Source organism: Pinus tabuliformis, chromosome 1_2, assembly GCF_031772625.1.
Source record: "Pinus tabuliformis cultivar Carrire ecotype Pingquan chromosome 1_2, CPIR1, whole genome shotgun sequence".
NCBI classification, from domain to species: Eukaryota; Viridiplantae; Streptophyta; class Pinopsida; order Pinales; family Pinaceae; genus Pinus; species Pinus tabuliformis.
The window spans coordinates 926597685-926617925 of record NC_142298.1 but is presented as its reverse complement, the minus strand read 5'-3'; the positions used below and the strand labels follow the sequence as shown (position 1 = coordinate 926617925).

Sequence of the window (20241 nt, the reverse complement as noted above, 5' to 3'; positions counted from 1 at the left end):
CCTTAGATGCCAAATGCTTACCCAATCCTCCATTCTTTCTTCACAAAGTGAAGACAAGAATGATGTGCCTACCTCTCTCTCTCAACTAGGGATGATATATCAACCAATACAGGCTTGTCTCTCAAATACACAAGCTTCTTATTAGAAAGAAATTTTGTCAAGATGTCAACTACTTGTTCATCAATGGAGATTTATTGTAGATGCAACACTCCATCTTACACTAGCTTTTGAATGTAGTGATACTTGTATTTATGTGCTTTGTCTTTCCATGAAACATTAGATCTTCAAACAACCTTATACAACTGGTGTTGTCACAATGTATCACCATAGGGTCCATCGATCCTTCAAACAAGTCAGATAACAACTTCCTCAACTAAACAACTTCTCTACTCACTTCACAGGCTGCAATGTATTCAACCTCATCACTACTCAAAGCAACTAATTCTTACTTTCTACTCATCCAAGATATCATGGAGGATCCCAAACTAAAACATCCTCTTATAATGCTTCTCCCATCCATCTCACTGCCTCCCCAGTCAAAATCTATATATCCAATCAATTAGACATCATTCCTCTTATCATACTTCAAGCAATATTGGATTGTTCCTTACAGATACCTCAGTATATGCTTGGTTGCTATCCAATTATCATGCTTGGGCTCTACCTGGAACTGACTGAGAATATTCACTGCAAAACAAATGTTTGGTCATGTATTTCGGCGAGCCAATCAATTGTCTATACCCTGACAGATCCACCGAGATTGATATGGAACTTCTTATCCTTTTCAAGTTAGTGAACATAGGGGTTGTCATAGGTTTGCAATCCATCATGTCAAACCTCTTCAAGATTTCGATCACATACTTTCATTTACCTAAATAAATCTCATCAAGTCCTTGCCAAAATTTAAGCCCCAAATAATAGTGCATCAACCCTAGATCCCTCATGTCGAATTCTGCTACTAGTTGCTTCTTGCACTCTTGAGTACAACCTTCCACACATGTCATGAGAAGATCATCCACATATAGAAGAATGATTACAGGCTCGTCCTTCACAATCTTGATATAAAGATTCAAATCAACAAAATTCTTCAAGAAGCCTAATCTTTGTAGGTATGCATCCATCCTTGCATGCCATGCCCTTGGTGCTTGCTTGAGGCCATACAATGCCTTCTTCAACCTACAAACATAAATCTCTCGATCTTTTACTTCGAATCCCAAGGGTTGCTTTATGTAGACTTCTTCATCAATAGTTCCATTCAAGAATGTTGTCTTGACATCCATTTGATGGATGTTCCATCCCATCGATGTTGCCAAAGAGACCAACGAACGTATAGTTGTGTACCTTGTTGTAGGTGCAAATGGCTCTTCATAATCGATGCCTTCTTGTTGAGAGAAGCTCCTAGCCACAAATCTTGCCTTATATTTATCAATACTTCCATCTGCTTCATGTTTAAATTTGTAGAGCCACTTGAAAGTTACCACAGATTTGTCTTTAAGCCTAAATACGATCTCCCAAACTCCATTTTTCATTATAGATTGATACTCTTCATTCATGGCATCTTTCCATTCTTGATGTTTGACAACCTCTTCAAAGGTGGATGGTTCTGCTTCTATTAACTCTGTCATATAGGCTACATATCTTGAATATCTTTTGGGCTTGTTACTTTCCTTTAATGTGCCTTTGGTTGCTCCACGTCCTTCTGCATCTAGAAGAGTAGACTTCAACCAATTAGGTCCTTTTTTGCTTTTAGGGATGATCACAAGTTGCATAAGTTCATTGGGACCTTCATCTTCATGATTTGAGTTTTCTTTCTCCCTTGCACATTCTTTCTCAAATATTGGAAGTTCTTCCATTGAAAGGTCCTTTGATTTCTTGAATGCAATACTTTCATCAAAGATTACATCTCGGCTTATTTCTATTCAGTGTCCTTCCTTTATGTAGATCCTATATGCCTTTTAAGTATTATTGTAGCCAACAAATATTCCTTTCATGCTCAGACGTAGTCCAATTTGTGCAACCTTCTTTATTGATTGTAATGAACCCAAGACAATTCTATATTGGGCAATCAAGCCTGTGATGATGTGACAGTTGTAGGTTTGAAACCCAAACCTCCTCAACATACCCTATAGTACTCCAACAACATCACATGGTAGAAACACCTTTGATCTTATGCATTGCACTAGGAAAAGTTGCGACTATGGCAGAGGAGCTTTCCTAGCCCACTAAGCCCACAAAATAGGCTTGCCAACTTGTTGTAGGTGACCTTACCTACAGCTTGAACAAAGACAACATAACCCTTAAATATATGCACAAAAATCCTTCTTACCTCTCCTCTGAGTTGCAGCCTAAGTCTGCAAGGAAATTTGTCCAAAACTCGTCCTTTAGGCCTTCAGCTTAGGACCTCAGGAATTTGCAGCTAGTTTTGCAAGGAATCCACACCCTTCAACAGAGATATTCATCTCCCAGCTTGTGCTCTTGGCTTTCTATCTTGGTGCCTCATAATCGCACCAAAAACGCAAAGCTAATCCATGTGTGGATGCACTTCAAATGTGTCTAATGAGGTGGGAGAGCACCCCTATTTATATAAGATGGAGATGGTTTCAACTTGATAATTTATCCCAAGTCAACCTTGATAAATTACACATGTGAGGGCTTATATTCAAAAATATATTTTCCTTACCCAAATTTAGAGATCTTTAGGTCGATTTTGGTCCTCTCAAAAAGAGGAATTCAATGCCACATTTATCTTCTTCAAAGGAGCTTTCCAAAGTAGAATTGGGCCTTAGTTTCCAAATTTAGCATAGACATAGGACCACAAAATCAAAATGAATGAGATCCATAATTTCTTTTGACCTTGAAGCACTGCTTCCAAATGGTCTCTTGACATTTTTACCTAAAGCACATCCCTTGCATACTCATTCATGATCCTCCTTGAGTTCAAGGATGCCATTCACCATTGAATTTAGCGTTGGTAAGATTTTGTAGTGAAGGTGACCAAACCTTCTATGCTAAAGTTCACATGGACTTACTTCAATGTAAACAAAAGATTGAGAGAGAGGAGGCAACAATATGTAGAGTCTTCCTTCACGAATCCCAATCATCTTTGCATTTTCGATGCTAGAGTTTTTATCCCATACTACAACCTTTCCATCTATAAAAGCAACTCTATCTCCTTTATCTTCTAGACATGAAATAGAAAGTAGATTCTTTTGCAAACCTGGAACAAATAGGATGTTGTTGAGATGAATATTTCCTCCATTCTCTAGCTCTAGCGAGGTTGATCCAATTCCTCTTACAAGATAGCTCTTCTTGTCACCAAGTTCAACAGAGTAGGAGGATTTTCCTCTTGATAAGGTCTTTAGTTGTTTGTGCTCACCTGTCATATGTCTTGATGCTCCACTATTGATGACCCAAATATTCTCATCTTCAAATGTGCTAGTAAGTGTTGAGAATAATCCTTCGTCCTTTATAGAAGTCTTGGTCATTCTATTCTTGATGGATAATAGGAGATTCCATAATGCCTTGATACCTTTCTTGAGATGACTTGCTACCATAGAACACTTCTTCAAAGACTTCTTCAAGGATGTATTGATCTTCATCATGCCCTTAGCCAACCTTAGCTCTAATACCATGTTGAGAAATCTAGAGGGCTATAGTTAGTATGATTTCTCTTAAACTTGATAATTGCTTGTGATGCCTTTTTACTTTTTCTCACTTGTTAGATTCTTCTCTTATTATTATGTTATTCTTATCATCAAACAGCTACCAGAACAAGAAGATCATCAATACACAGGAACACAAGATATAGGATGCAAACCAAGGACAAAACATCTCCACTTGAGAAAACCCACAAATCTCTTCTCTTCTTATAGATTTTTCAATTGACAAATTCCAAGACTTCTAGACCAAGACCAATACCCTTCCAAGACCAAGTCCGACCTTCTTGATGATGTGCTTCCCTTGTCCAAGTCAAACCCAGTCAAATCTCTTCCAATAGCACAACTTCGACCCCCAGCTCAGAATTTCAACCTCTACTGCAAGTCTAAAATTTTTGGCCCCTGCAACAATTATTGCCTCCACACATGTGAGTGAATTTAGGTCTTCCAAGGCTTCCCTTGACCTTCGTTTGAGTTTCTCTTCCTTCTAGGGCATAGGGATGACCTAATGGACCTTCCTTTGACCTTCTTTCTACAATTTCTCCAAGTTCAAGCTTGTAGCAGCAAAACCCTAGCCTCCTTTCCTTCGCACGTGTGAAAAGAGAGAGAGAAATAACCCAAACACTTTTCTTTCATCCTTCTTCCTTCTTCACTAGCCTTCTTCTTCTCCTTCACTTGAATGATGAGAGGATGAATGATGTCCCAAGGAGGTCGAGTTCCCTCTTATATATAGGCTTCCAAGGTGGACAAAATGCCCTAGTTTAGACCAACCTCTTAGTTGCCAAGCCAACTTGGTCTTAGAAGTTGTCTTGACACTTTAAAATACAAAAATAATTCTTTTTACAAGTTATAATGTGTCCAATGGGGTCTTCCTCATACGAGAATGACTTTTTTTACTTCTTGACCCTAGGAAAACCCCTAAAAACACTCAATGGGTGCTTGACCTCTAAAATAAAAGACCTTGAGCATGAAACCCATGCTACAAAAATAATAATAATAATTTTTCTTTCATTTTACACTAAACAAGAATCAAAAGTACATTTCATATTTATGAAGACCGAACCTAGTTACACATTTTTCAACAAAAATTAGGGCAAAAAAACTCAATTCTCTATTTCTTTGATCTTCACTCTCTATCCTTCAACCTTTGCTCTTCCTTCCTTGCTTTTTCGTTGGTTTTTCTTCCTTACTTGGCACAAAAAGTGATGAGATGAATTGTTGATCAAATGAGGTCGAATTGCATTGTATTTATACATCCATGAGGTCAAATTGATCCCTTCTAGGGCCAACTTGTTGAGGCAAGTCCGACTTGTTCTTGTGGGTGAGAAAATGACACTTTTGAGTCAAAATAAAATCTTTTTCTTACAAATAGTCTAAATGCGACTTTGACTCTTGAAAAAAAATTATTTTGACTCAATAAACCCTAGAAGCATGAAGAACATGCTTTTACTATAAAAATAATAACAATAATTTATTTTTCTTCTTTTTGCTTTTTACATGAAATACATATTGATACAAGTACAATGATAATTATGAAGACTGAATCTAGTTACAATTTTCAACATTCTCCACTACAATTTGGCAATAAGGCTAAGCTACTACAAAGGATTTGCAGCTTGATGTGATATGGCATGAACATTGGTGAAAGTAATATTATCAATTAAACAATGCACATATCGAGATCAATGTAGGTGACAATGAACCAATTTAGGTCTTCAATCCCTTAGTGGGAAGTTATATTGCAAAACTAGGTTATCAATCCTTGAAAGCAAATGAGCAAGTCAAGATAAATTGGTGGTTTGAAGAGTTATGGAGGTCTAAAGTGTAACAGCGGAAGTAACATGTAATTAATCAAGTAATTGATATTCAACATGCAATTCAACTGATTAACTTCAAGTTCAAAACTATGGTTAGAATACTTACCTGTGATTTCGGTTGAAGTCTGCTATCTGCAACAAGGTTTTGGGGACGACTCTCCACCCAACCGTAGGCTCAATTGTGCAACGTCTTGCTACAACTGGCCACCCCCGAGCCCTCAATCAACGTTCTACTGCCAGTGACTCCTAGGTCTTAGTATACCATTCTCCCAAGAGAATGAAAGACAGAATCTCGGAAAGATGGAATGCTGGAATGCCTCTCATCTTCCTCACCATCTATTAAATAGAACAAAACATTGGAAGGGGAACCACATGCACACACTCCATGTGTCTGCATGCAACTTTTTTTTTCTTGTTTTATTTCTTTACTTTTCTTTTGATTTTTAGTTTTCTTGTTTTATTTCCTTCTTTTTGATAATTTTCTTGTTTTATTTTTATTTATTCTTATTTAGAGCTTTAATATGGTTATTACTATTTATTTCTTTTTATATAATATATATTATTTATTATTTAACATTTATGATTTATTATTTTTATTATTTATTATTAAGTGATTTATTTATTATTATTCATTATTTTTATTGTTAATTATTATTTTTGTATTATTTTTATTATTTATTATTTTTATTATTTATTATTTATTATTAAGGGGAGGGATATTACATAAAGCACCCTTCAAATGCTCTCTCCTATTTTAGTTGATACTACAAAATCAGGTACTAACTTGGACCAAGATGATTCGTAGGAGTTTGCAAAGGTCTAAGGATCTATATATTGTGTCGTGAAGTAAATGAAGACCCTACACATTCATTTGCAAATCATCCCTTCACAAGAAAAGTCTAGCATTAAGTGGATGCCTAGATCAACTCTACATTTGTGTTGGAACAATCAACAATAGAAGCATGCTACAAATATTTAATGGAGCAACTAACAATGAAAAAGTTTCAAGTCGTTCATTTGGTGGTGGCTTGGGGGATTTGGGTGGTGGCATGCAAAAGAAGTGTATTCGAGTACAAGCAAACAACTCCTTATATGGGGGCCTTACATTCATTATTATGCATCAATCCTCAAAAGGGCAATGCTTCACATTCAGCTAGACACAATTTTGTACGTCTAGTCATCAGTTATTCTCATCCTTGGGGTTTCTTTAATAGAGACAGCCAAGAGAGGGACCATCACTATGGAGTCAAATTTGCAATATTTTTCTCTGACAATCATAATATTCATGGTAAAGCAAATATTGAGCTAGGATCTAATAATATGAGTGAATTCGATGCTTTATTTTCTTTACTAAAAACTGCAAATGGAGAGAATATACAGAGTCATCAAGGACTCAATTCTGGTTCCTCATATGGACTAAGCTTGTGACTTGAGGCTAAAGCAAATAAGCTTAAGGAGATCATAAATTTATTTTATGATATATTTTTTATTCATGTTTATAGAGAGCACAATCTCTTGAGATGTTCAATTCTCATAAGTGACATGTTGAGCTCATATCAAATATATTGTTGTAATGACTTCAAGCTTTGTTAAAAGGCCTTGATGTAATGACTTCAAGCTTTGTTAAAAGGCCTTGAGCCCTAAAAAGGCCATCCTCTCCTATAGGTTGGAGGGTGAAATGCTTAATTTAATTATAAAAATAAAAATAAAAATAAAGAAAGAAAAATAAGTACAACCAGCAGTAATGGGAATGCAGGAGTGTGAAAGGCATCTCTTGAAAAGGAAAAATAAAAGCAAGAATCTGGACAAGTAGAAGTACGAGAAACAAAATAACGAACAATACTAAGAGGAATCATTCTCAACCTGAAAGAGCAGTGATGCGTTCATGAATCTTTTTTCGACATCGGCGGCTAATACTGACAAGATCACGCTGTGACTTGGGCAAGAGCTTTGTGTCCTTAACCTATCACGGGAAAAACCAAACATATTTAATTAGGCTTTCATTAGTGAAAAAATGATTTGCAAAAAAAATAAAATGGATCTGACAACAGCCAAGCAGCTGAATTCAGTTCAACAGTGCAAAATTTTACATTGGCGTGATGCATTACCATGTAAAAGCATATCAATAAACTGAACCTTGACTTGTTTATTAAATTTAAAAACAAATGAAAAACGAGATAACTATAACTTGTGTTCTACCTCCCAGCACCAAAGACAGGTTTCAGATTCATCCTCAAGAACATCAACATCTGCATTTGGAATGCCATAGAAAGGACGTTGTCCAATAAGAAGCACTGAACTTCTTACAGCTGTCAGGCTGATCTCTGCTCCTCCACTTTGATCTATCTTCTTCTTCAACTTCTCATAAATCTGCTGAACTAGTTTTGAGTATGGAAGCCTACTTTCTTCCATATATCGTGCAACAATCACATTGGTAGCGTTGCTCCCCATATCCACAACTTCATCAGAGCATTCAGAGCTATTATTTTCAAATCCTTCATTGAAATACTGGAACAGTGAAGAAATTTCCTGCTCAAATTGGCGAACACGAGCTGCTTTAGACTCTGAATCTAAGGTTTCCACAAATAAAGAACGCTTTCTCTTCGATCCTTTTTTTGTTGAAGGTGTACATGACGTGGATGAAACCCTTTTTCTACTGTCGCTGGTACCAGATGCCTTTACAGGACTGTTGGGGTTTATAGGGGTCATAACAATGTCATCGGTGCATAAAACGTTTTGCTCTTCAGATGCTTTAGGCTTATTTAAATTCCACGATTTCTGAAATTCTGTGGCTCCAGTACAGAGATTTACATCTGATTTAACGGCACAAGATTTCAGAGGCAACAAATCCAGTTTCATGTTCTTAGACTTTGGCAGCGGCATTGTAGTAGTTTCTGCTTCTAGACCAGAAGAACGAGATGAATTTAAAGGCGAGATATCGGGCTTCATGTCATCGGAACTCGGCAACAAAGTTACAACATTTTTCGGTGGCCGGCCGCGAGGACGGGAAGACGTTAGAGGCAGAGAATCTCTTCTGTTGCCCCTACTGTTGGTAGAGGAATTTACACTGTTTTTTGGAGGTCGACCACGAGACCGAGACGAAGGATTACAAAGCTGTGTCTTATTTCCAGGAGCCTCTAGTTTAAAAGACTTTTCTTCGGTGCTCGCAGTAGAGAAGGGTGCAGCATTCTCATCATTTTCCACCTTTCCCCCCTCTACGATGCCGGACATAGGAGCCACTTCAGTCATCGTGCAAAGGCCTGGATACCAATTCGAATTACAGAAAAGCGAGCGCGACCGAGCAAGCCTCAATAAAAGACACAATAAGTTAATACTGAGCAGGGTTTGTATACCTGATATTCGTAATTTATTGCTACTCAAGGGTGAATCCTTTCAAAACGGTTATGAGCGCAATCAACAGAGTGCCTGGGATTACATAGACAAAATCAGGAGTTGCAGAACTTATCTTTCTTGAATATGAACATTTAACCTTCCAATCCCTGCAAAAATGCACATCCGCAGAATCGGCAAAGTACCAGAAACTCTCATCAACGACCAAATTGAGCGATGAAACACCCAGAGAGCTCAAATTTCACGACACTGCCTGCGGCCTCGGCCCCTCCCGTGAATAGATCTCCTTGGTTAGGTAAAATGGCTGTTCAGTCTGTTCGCGCTGGTGAGTCAAAAACAAAAGTGAAGTTTAACCATATGAAAGTCTGCGGGAGCTGTAAATTAGAAAATGGAGAAATTGGGTTCCCTCTAGAAAATTTGCCCATTTAAAATTCCCGCCGATTTTTCAACTTTGCCACCAAATTTTGCCCGACTTTCGAATATTTACTGCCACATTGGCCCATAATTTTAAAAAAAAAACATATAAACCCTAAATTGTTTATGAGTTAAAAAAAAAACACATATGTCCTAAATTGTTTTTGCTAGTCTTGTATTTTTTTGTTTTTGCAAGTGTTGTATTTTTCTGAAAATTGATTAGACAAATTTTATTTCACAGTCATTACCAATTGAGCTATTCCAAGTAAACATTAAAACAATAAATATTATTAACTATAAAGATAAATATTTAATATTTATTTTTAAATGTAAATAAGAAAAATGTATCATTTTATCTTATTAAAATGTATATAGATTATTATAAAAAATGTTACAATATAATATGAAAATTTGAGCTTTATATTAAAAAAAAAAAAATTAAGAATGGTTAAATATAATAAGGTAGATTGTTAAGAGGGGTAGAATAGATGGTGAGAGGGTGTTTTATTAAGACATTTTGTGGTGAAAAGGTTACCAATTTGAAACTTTGTGGGCAAAAATTTAATTATGTTAAGAGCTGGTGTGACACAGGTGAGGTGCGGCAGTGATTTTGACGGCTTAGATGCCCCTCGGTCGCGGCTACTCAAACCATAAGCGCTATAGTCATCTCAAGACTCATAATACCTAACAAATAAACAAATATATAATAAAGTAAATTATATTTAAATAAAGCTTTTGAACAATTAATTGTTATGCTGATAGGCCTTTTGCAACACAATATAAGGGAGATGTGTAGGAGTTGGATGTTAGATATAAACAATTTTTAAATTAATTTTTTTTATATGGTAATTTTGTTTTTATTAATAAAATTACAAAAAACATATATATATAAAAGAAAATCATGATGATGATGATGATTAATGTCCACTGAGACTGATAATGTCTATCGAACCTTAAGAAAAGAAATTAGTTGGGACTTTTTAAAATAGTATTTCTATAATCAAAGAGAAGGGAGAGGAGCATTACAAGATCATTATAGTTATCCTGACTTGACAAGTCAAGAAGGTTGGAAGTCTAACAGATGTTTTGGAAATGGGAACGAATGCGAGTGAGGGTTGGACAATCCAAGAGAAAGTGTTTTTCATCTTCAATTCTCTTAGTGTCACACAACTGACAGATTCTTTCTTCCCATGATGTTTTGGGGATAGACCAGCGCCCAGTTTTACTTCCAAGCTCGTGTGAGTTAGTTCTTATCTTCACAATGTTCATTTTCTTCTTAGCACTAGTCAAGGCAAAGAGGTAAATCTGGTTAGCGAGAGTGGGGTTGATCATCTTCTCATAGTACCTTAGCCTCCTTTTCCAAGTTTGTTATCATCCCACAATTTGTCCTTAAATTTGGAAGTGATTATATTTTTAATATTAACTTTATTCTCCGAGATTATCTCCTCCTTTACCCCCAATAGTTTAGTCGTGCCTGGCATCCTTGTGCCAACCCCGTTTGAGCTCGAGGTGGGGGTTTTGGCTAGAAATAGAAGCAATTTTGGGGAACCTCTTGGTTTCCATGTTAGAAAGCTTCTTTTATGCATCACATATTGAAACATAGTTATGCTTTCAATGGGGAAAAGGCTAGCTTTGGTCAAGAGGATAAGATATGGAGTATTTGCCTTTAATCTTGAAGTTGTATGTTATAAATTTCTTTTGGATCATCTCGATCTTCCTCCGCGATTCTCTAGATATACTGCAACACCAAACTTCACGTCCGTATAAAATCACGAGGATGATAAGAGTCTTGAAGAGGAACTTTTTTTACTCCAAACCCAAAGATCAATTGTCTTACAGTTGTTTTCAAACTCATAATAAGTTTTCCAGTCATCAATGATTATTTTCTCAATGCTATAGTTCTAATTGCGCTGATGATTAATGTAAATAACTAAGTATTTGTGTGAAGCAACTTTCTCCAAACAATTCTTATCATAGGTGAAATTATCATGGTTAATTTTTTTGGACTTAAATATTATGACTTTAGTCTTGTCAGTATTAACAATCATACCCATCTTAGAGCAATAATCATGGAGGATATTAAGTTGTTTGTCGAGATCCTCATGGCTTTTGGCCAAAAGAACAATGTCGTCAGCATAAAGGAGAAGAGTAATGACCATACCAGTGAGCTTGGTGTCAGCGCATCCTGTAGCTTCTAGGCAGGCTTCAAGCTTATCAATGTAAATGCCAAAAAGTGTAGGGGATAAGGGACACCCTTGCTTAACGTCGATATTGCATTTAATTTCTTTAGACCATCCTTCAATGGTCTTAAGCTTGGCAACAACATTCTCATAAAGACGAATCACAACCACCCTCAACTCAAGAGGGACCATTATCTCTTCGAGTCTTTGCCATAGCTTATCTCGAGGCACCGTGTCGAAAGCTTTCCTAAAGTAAACAAAACAACAGAATAGATCGGACTTATTATTGCGCATTCCTTGACAAGATGGACAATTGTTGAGTGGTGTCTTGTAAAACCAACTTACCCTTTAGCCCTAGTTTTCAAGCCATACGATAATCTTTTTTTCCAGAATGAGCCCATAAAGTTTGGCTAAGATGTGGCTAATCATAATGGTCCGATAGTTAGAGGGAATGTTTTTATCCCCACTTTTAAAGATAGGCACAATGAGGTTGTCCAAGGCTTTATACATCACATTAAAATATATAACATATAAATAATAGTTATAAATTAAGATCCATTTTACCGTGCAAATTAAATTAATGATTTTGTAATCATATTTAAATTTAATTAATAAGCACATAAAAATTTAATACTTACAATATACCAAGATTCTTAATCATGAATATTCTCCCCCATTCTGGCATGGATATTATTAACTTGTAAATAGGCTTTGTTACAATACCATGGGCCACTATCATGGCTTATCATACCACATGCCTAAAAACCATAATTCATTTCAAAATCAAAGTATTTTATTTTAATTTTATTTAATAACATTTTCTAAATTAAAACTTAATACTTACAATAAAACAAAATTCTTAACCATGGATATTTACCCCATTTTACCATGGATATTATTAACATGTAATAGGCTCTGTTACAATACCATGGACCGTTACCATGGTTTATCAATTAAAAATAATAAAAAGCTACGCTCTCCAATGAGTATGTAGAGATTTTGTAATGTCCTATAAACATTTTGACTTTGTTAAAATAATAATAATAATAACAATAAATCAATTTGACTTGGTCAATTGATAAAATTTTAAAAAATGAAAATAAAATTAATAATTATATTTATAATTAACAATTAAACCAGCCTAAATTCATCTATATGTTGAGCCTCCAGAGGGATCAAATCTCTTTTCACTCTACAAGAGGTTTCCCTCTCAAGAGATTCCATCTCTCTCGGCATCTCAAGAGTTTTGACCTCTCTTGGTAGATCCACAATTAAAATGGATCTAAGCTAGTCATATTAACAAACATGTTTATGATTAATAATGGTCAAATTCTTCTCTTTTAATTGAGTGCAAATATTTTTTGTTTTAGATTAATATTTTGAATAATTGTAACTAAATTTAAAAAGAAATCATTTTAATTTTATTAAATATGTTGATATAAAGCATACGAGTAGTATTTAAATACGAACTTTTGCAAAGTTTTCTAAATTATTTTCCAATCTATTTAATCTAGAATCTATTTTTAGTTTATTCTATCTAGTTTATCTAGAATCCAGCAGGGATTCATTGAAATCATGAACTTTTCACAATCGAAGTGCCCCAAGGGTTTTTTAGGGTGTTGAAGCCATATATATTGTCAAAAACCCATTTTAAACGATACAAATCGATATTTGGCTATAATAATTTTTTTTGTTGGATTCCGACCAAATATTTGTCAAAAACTCCAAAAAATCGCACTTAAAAACTACTTCTAAAACATATTCTATATTATAAAAAATGTATGAATAAAATTGAATATAAATAAATCCACTTTTTTGTGGCCCATTGTTTTGCTATTATGCATTCATTTTTTCAAAAGTTTGCCCATTGAAATCGTCTTCAAGTAACCTAAAATAACCTAAAACTTATAAGTACAAAGTTGCCATCGATCACATAGAAGTATAGTCCTATACAAAAATATTATAGGATTAAGAAAACATTTTCACTCGAAACGGATTGAAAATGTACAATAATTGGAATATTTGTGATCTAGTATATAATTTAAGTAATGTATGTGTTTTTAGATAGCATATTTTCTAAGTTATTACTTATTGTTGTTTTGAAGATTTAGGTTAATTTAGTGGAACATGAATTTGAAGGTTAAGAGATATATTATAGGTTTGAATAAGTATTATAATAGCTTGTCACTTATAATGTTAATGAAATTTTTGTTAAGTAGTTCTATTTCACATGATTGAAAATGTTGTTTTTATTATTGTGCGCTTTTTAAGTTGGAACCACTTAAAGACCTAACACTTAGGAACATTGTATGAGTTCAAAAGGACCTCTCAATGAGAGGGTGCTTTCAAAATCTGTAAAGGGTCTTGTGGGGAGACTTTTAAAGATAAAGAAGATTCAACGGGACCAAAAAAAATTCAAGGATACCCCTAAAGACTTTAAAATGAGCATAAGTAAAGATTAGATTGGTAAAGATTGTGTGTGGACATGCGATTTATTTGGAGCAGGAAGAGACATATTAGAGAAATACATTTTATGAGGGAAATCCATTAAAATTTCAAAGAATACAAAGGCGAAATGTTAATGTCATCAAACATTGTATAATGAGTTATACAAGGATTCACACTATGAGAATTAAAAATGGCAAAATAAAACCCAAGATAAGCATTAAGCAGACCAAGCGAGGCCCATCTTGACATCATGAAGTAGGCTCAAGGCAGTTTTGTGCTAGATGGTAGGTATGTAGGTCTAGTTAAATCTCTAGACGGTTTTGTGCTAGATGGTAGGTATATAGGTCTAGTGAAAGATCAAGGCAATGATCAGACTTTTAGGATTATGGGTGAAGATCTGTGAGAAAATAGTGATGGTAAAATTTATGGTCCATGTATTAATGTTGTTTGTTATGTGGAAAATTCACTTTTGCAGACAAAAATGAACTCCCTAAATCTAGTGGTTTAATTGAGAACAACAAAGGGCAAAATATCTAAGTTTTCCTTAGAGAGATTAGAATACGAAAAAGAGACTTACTTGGAACTTATAGTAAGTCCTCCTTTTCTCTTTACTTGTAAGCTCCAACTCTGGCTCCATGAGTTATAAATGGAACCTGCAACAATGACTGAAACAAGCAAGAGAACTACAATATCCACATAGCATAAACCAATGTCTCTAATCAATGAGTCAAAATGACATTGAAATACATAAGCATCAACATGACACAAGTATAGCAATTTAACATGGTTATTTTTGTATTAATAAATAAAGGAGAGACTTACAACCATTTATAGATGTTGACTTTGTAGATGTCTCCGTAATTGTCTTATCCTTCCTCGCCACAAAGCAAACCTCCAAACTCAACCCTAATGCATAAATGGATGATGATTCCTTAACCTCGAGGCAACAGCATGAGGGCATTAGCAAATCTTCAAAAACCAACCCAAACTATATGGGAGGCAGTGAATTTATAGTGTGAAAGTGGTAGTTTAGGATTTACCAATCTATGCTTGAGATTCACATAGGAGGGAGGGTAGGCTCTACAGATAAGAAATAATACCAGTAGAGTAGGATCAAATAGGAATTCGAGATCTATATCCATGGCAAATGGTTAAAACAACCTTAGAAGCTTCTGGAAGGAGAAGATTCAAAATATTTTTTACTTTTCTTGAAATTTGAGAACCATTATACCTACAAAGTAGAGAAACCTACATTGATCAATTCAGGTGCTCAGTTATGGAACTTGCAACCATTTCAAGTGGGCAAGCATGTAGAGTGCATTGGGGCTAAACACATTGTTTTTTAGTTGATTGGCCGAGAAACTCAGACTTTTTGGAGAGGTGATGCTTAGGGCTTTGCAAAGGGATAATCAAAAAGTGTTCAAGGATGTTGATTGATTTGATTTTCAGGCTTTTTGAGAAGATGTGAAAAAATGACCTATAACGAATAGCCCTTTAAAGTACAAAGTCAGAAGTAGTGGCTGAGAACTAAAGTGCTTTACCTTGTGACAAGTCTGGAACAAGAAAAAATCAATCGAGATGATCATTTGTTACAATACATATTATCATCATGATATTAGTGCTCAGGGAGGCATACCCATGCTCAGCATATAAGCCAATATTACATGTAAAATGATCAAGAAGTCTCGCCCACTAATGATAGAGTGTGGACCCATGCTTGGATGATTGTATGAATGCTCATGCCCATCATACTTTGTAATCTTGTATCAACCCTGAAATCATAGCTTGGATGGATGGAACTAGATCTGGGGTATTCTACCTCGTCACTTGATAGCACGAGTCTAACCATGCGAATAAATGAGATGGAGTCAAACATGGTAGACACCATCTAAGAGAAACCATCGATAATGATAATGGCTCTCAAAGTACTACAATATAATCTATGTGGTGTGGATGAATGAGCTAAAGGTGAACACCACACAAAATCTTCCAATCGAAGGCTAATGATGAGGACATGTAGCCAAGAGCAAGGAAACTTGCCATTGAGGTATGCAAGCTCCAAGGTATTGAAAGGAGTTTCTAAGTCAACTTCCAAGATAATGAACTAATGTCAATAAGAAGTGACTCGACGTAGGAGGGCCTTGATGTATCCCTCATCAATGACATGAAATGGGTATCAAGATTTGAGACAAAATGACATTGATGTAGCGCTAATTTAGGCACCACATACATGAAGTAAGGCTTAAGGTATTGTAACAAATGTCAAGTAAAGGACTTATCTTGAACATATCGATGACACTTTATGGAGTTTGTAGCATTGACTCAAAATCAATTATGGAGGCTTTTGATATGGTGTGATTAACCAAAGAGGCAAGCAAATTTACCAATCCAAAAATCATGGAGATGAAGTGAAAGAATGTCATGTTCAAGAGTGACTCACAACCATTGATAGGTTAAGTACCTTGTTTTCCAATTTCCCCAACCATTTATGGTCAGTACCTCTTTACTTTTGACAAGCTTGAGGAGGATAACATATGCTTGATTTAAAAATTTATCCTTCAGATGAATCCTTCCGAGTATATTTAACGAACCTTGAGAAGGAGTGGTTCAGTCTTGTCATGTTCGACGACTCGAATGTTATTTGATTAATTTATGAGTCCAACGGAGGTATAATTCGACTTCTTTTTCATGTTTAGAGAGTTTGAAAAAGAAGCAAAAAAAAAACTCAAAAAGTTTCATTTCGTAAATTTAGTCTGAGTACCGATACTCAAGAGAACCTTTTAGTCATGTTCGACTAAAGTATTCCTTTTTCATAAATAGTCTATCCCAGTCCGGAAAAAAGGTTAAACTTATATTGGGCAGACATCTTTTCATTTACTTTAACGAGTTCGAAAAGACAAGTGATGGACAATCTTTTCATGTTTTGGGAGATTGAAAAGAGTTGAAATATGACTCGAGGGAGTTCCTTTTTTGTAAGTTTACAAAGTCCAAAAAAAAAATCATAAAAGTATACTCTTTCATCAAAATGACTTGTATTTGAACTTAAAAATTATATCAGGTCCTTTAATTAGCCTTGAACCTGCTCAAAACATCACCAAAAGATTAAAAATATATGCTAGATGGTAAAATTTGGTCAAAAATATATTAAAATAATAATTAAATTAACCATAAATAGAAAAAAGTAAAAACAATTTTTTTCCATTTTCATTTACTTATTGTGAGTGAGCTCTAAGTGTATTTTACCCTCAAACTTCAGTAGGTGATTGCAAGTAATTTGGTGGACCATTTCCAGTGTTGTCAGCTCTAGGTAGGAGATCTATCCTTTCTCTCCCTTTTCACAGTTTCCATTTTCCATTTCATGCATTTTTTTAGAATTTTCATCATTCTAGTGTCTAAATTTTCGCCCTAGGCCTATTGCACCCTTTCTATATCGAAAGGGGCGTTGGGTCTGCCTGATCCACACTAGGAAGAGCGTACTAGCGCACCTGCGAAGAAGGCAAAGTGCGTTGGGTCGCTTTGTCACTTGAAAGGTAGGTGCGATGGGCACAATTGGAGAAAAATTGTAATGTTTTTAAGCTAAATTTCTCTTAAATTTTTGCACAAGCCTGATTCTGAGTGTTTTTCTTGTGATTTTGCAATTATTCATTGAAGCAAAAATGGTTTTAAGATGGAGAGAAAGAGAACATGAAACCCAAGATTTGGATGTTGCCAATGACCCATCAACAATACAAGCCTTAAGGAATTATGGACTCCTTAACTTTTTCTTGATTCCAAGCATGAGAACCTAGCTTGAGTTACTGGAATACCTGGTCAGGTCATGGGATATTCAGGGACAATGCTTTAAGATTAGAGCACATATTGTCACAATAGAGGTGGAAGATATCTATTTTCTGACAGGGTTTTCTTGGAGAGGAGCTCCTATCTCATTATTTGGCATGAGAAGGGGTGGTGAAACTATCAAGGACTACATAATTGTGCACTGTAAACCCTATTCTCAAGCAACAAAGGATAGATAGATAAAGATTAAGGATGTGACTCAACTGCCTCTCAAGACGATCCTTTTCACCATTACTTGGTTGGTCGACAGTGTTGCTTTGCATTTGGCTACCAAGTCCCAAATGCAATACGCATTGGAATGCATAAAACCTACTGTTTTCAACTGGAGTGAAGGGGTATTGGTAAATTTGAAGGAATAACTCAACAGAGCAAAGGATGGGTGATTAAGAACTTTCGATATGGCTATATTATGATATCATTTTCTCTAGAGAGGATACGATTGCTTCGTCCTCAATGAATTTCACTCGAGCTTTCGGGTCTCAGGGTTCCACAAATGAGGTAATGGGTAGACCTCATGTATCGTCATGGGGGGTGCATCTGCGACGAGTTTTACCCCTATGTTTTTCCGATGGCTGCAAGTACATCTTATCATGATCGAGGATTGTCCATATGTCGAAGCTAGTTTTCAAGGAGACCCAGAGGTTGTTTTACCTAAAGATGAGCAATGGGGTCATATAGGTAAATTAATGTCATTTTGAATGTTTTTTTATTTTTGGATTTTACAAATGTTTTTTTTAATGTATCAAAGACTGACTATTTGTTTCACATACAGATATTGGACCAGTACGACCAATAGCCTTATTGTATCTTCAGTGACGGGGAGAGCCACAACTTACACCAATGGGAGTTGTTGCAGAGGCAGAGGAGGAGATGCAGGACCTCAACATAGTTGAGACTCTTGTTGAGTTTGAGCACCATGTTGAGGGATTGACCCATGGTGTACCAGAGACTAGGGTCAATGAGATCCCTATGTGATTGTAGTCATACACCATTGGAGTAACAAAATGCATCAGTCAGCTGATGTGCAAAGTTTCCCACGTGATTTTCTATTATCGCGATCATCATTTGGACTAGTCGACTAGGAGGCCTTTGAGCCATATTTTGTCTACATGTATTTTGATATTATAGGTCGTGTGGCCATATGTGTCTCAGACACAGTTTTTTTTTTTTTTTTTTTTTTTAAACCAAACTCTATATACAGTTTATCTATCGATGTTTCATATTTTCTTTATTTTCTTGTCAATGTGTGATGTTTGATTGAAATATTTACATGTGTTGCAAATGCTTGTGTAAAACATAATTGTCTAATGCATTGGTTAATGTATTTAGACTTCTAGGAATATGTTGATATTGAATGTAATCAAAATGTCATTCTAGAAGGCGAACCCTTAAAAACATACGTAGCATAGTTGGACTTCATACTGAATAGACATTGTTCAGATGTAGTACTACGAGTTGTGAATCAATTCTGACCATCAAATGGTGAATGCCATGTGAAATAGCATCAGACAATAATTTGATCACTGTGTTATACTCAATGATATTATTAGTTGAAAGACTATTATAATTCCCTTGTAGACTCATTAACTCGCCATTTGGAGCATAAATAGCCCACGTTGTGGAGGAAAGTTTCCAAGTAATATGACTAGCGTGATTAGCATAACCAACACATGGTTGAGGGAACGTCGACATCTGTAAATCAAATGTTATTCAAGATTAGCAGAGATGGTAGGAAACTTTGAAGGAAAAACACACTAACACACCTATATAGTATGTACACAGTGACTATGCAAAGGTAATATAGGCATAATATTTTGTTAGGAACAACCCATTTATGGGCTATGCCAAAGGGATTTCGTCAAAATCAATGAGCTTTGTAACACCCTCCTCACACATCTACCCAAGTAACTGGCCAACCAGGGTAAACATGCGACGGTAGCCTACTATGATTAGATTTGACCTCCTATGTGACCTTAAGGAAGTGGAATAGACGGAAGACATCAAACAACCTATCAACATCAACAACATAACCCTCAGGAGACATGTCAGCCACTCAGACATCCTGTCCCTAGGTCCCACTGATGTTTTGGACATCTTAAGCCTCAGTCACTCTCATGCTATAGGCATGACAATGTCTAGAAACCCAAATTCTCTCTCACAGGCTTGCTTGCCAACGTCCGGAGACCCAATTTTCCAGTGTTATGCCAATGTTGGAATTTGAGCCACTTTTTTAGGCCCAGAGACCAGTCATTGCCCAAAATGAAATGATAGCTTCAGATCAGTCTAAGAATAGGGAAACAATTATGCAAAAGAAATAAGTTAAACAAGACCTTAATCAAACCCCTACTGGCCATGGCAGGCATTTCGTCAAACATATCATCAACATGTAACCTACAGGTGTAAACAACAAAATTAAGTGTAGGGATCTCATACTTATTTGAGAATTGCTATGAAACATTGTTCCCTCATTTCATTTGTTGCATTATCATCTATCAGGCCATAGACACATTATCCATTCATTTACAAGTAAAAACATGT

At 35.7% G+C, this 20241-nt stretch overlaps 1 protein-coding gene across 1 annotated transcript in view; it reads right to left on the bottom strand.

Annotated features, from left to right (window-relative positions):
• LOC149208992 (chromatin assembly factor 1 subunit FAS1-like) overlaps positions 1-9212 on the bottom strand; it is a 46897-nt gene extending 37685 nt beyond the window's left edge. The window contains exons 1-4 of the mRNA XM_089396239.1: positions 9010-9212; positions 8827-8899; positions 7673-8733; positions 7337-7436 (exon numbers count right to left, since the gene is read on the bottom strand). Coding sequence (XP_089252365.1) covers positions 7337-7436; positions 7673-8722 — 1150 coding nt within the window. The 5' untranslated portion in view covers positions 8723-8733; positions 8827-8899; positions 9010-9212. The remainder of the gene's footprint in view (positions 1-7336; positions 7437-7672; positions 8734-8826; positions 8900-9009) is intronic.
• Between the last annotated feature and the right edge of the window lie 11029 nt (positions 9213-20241).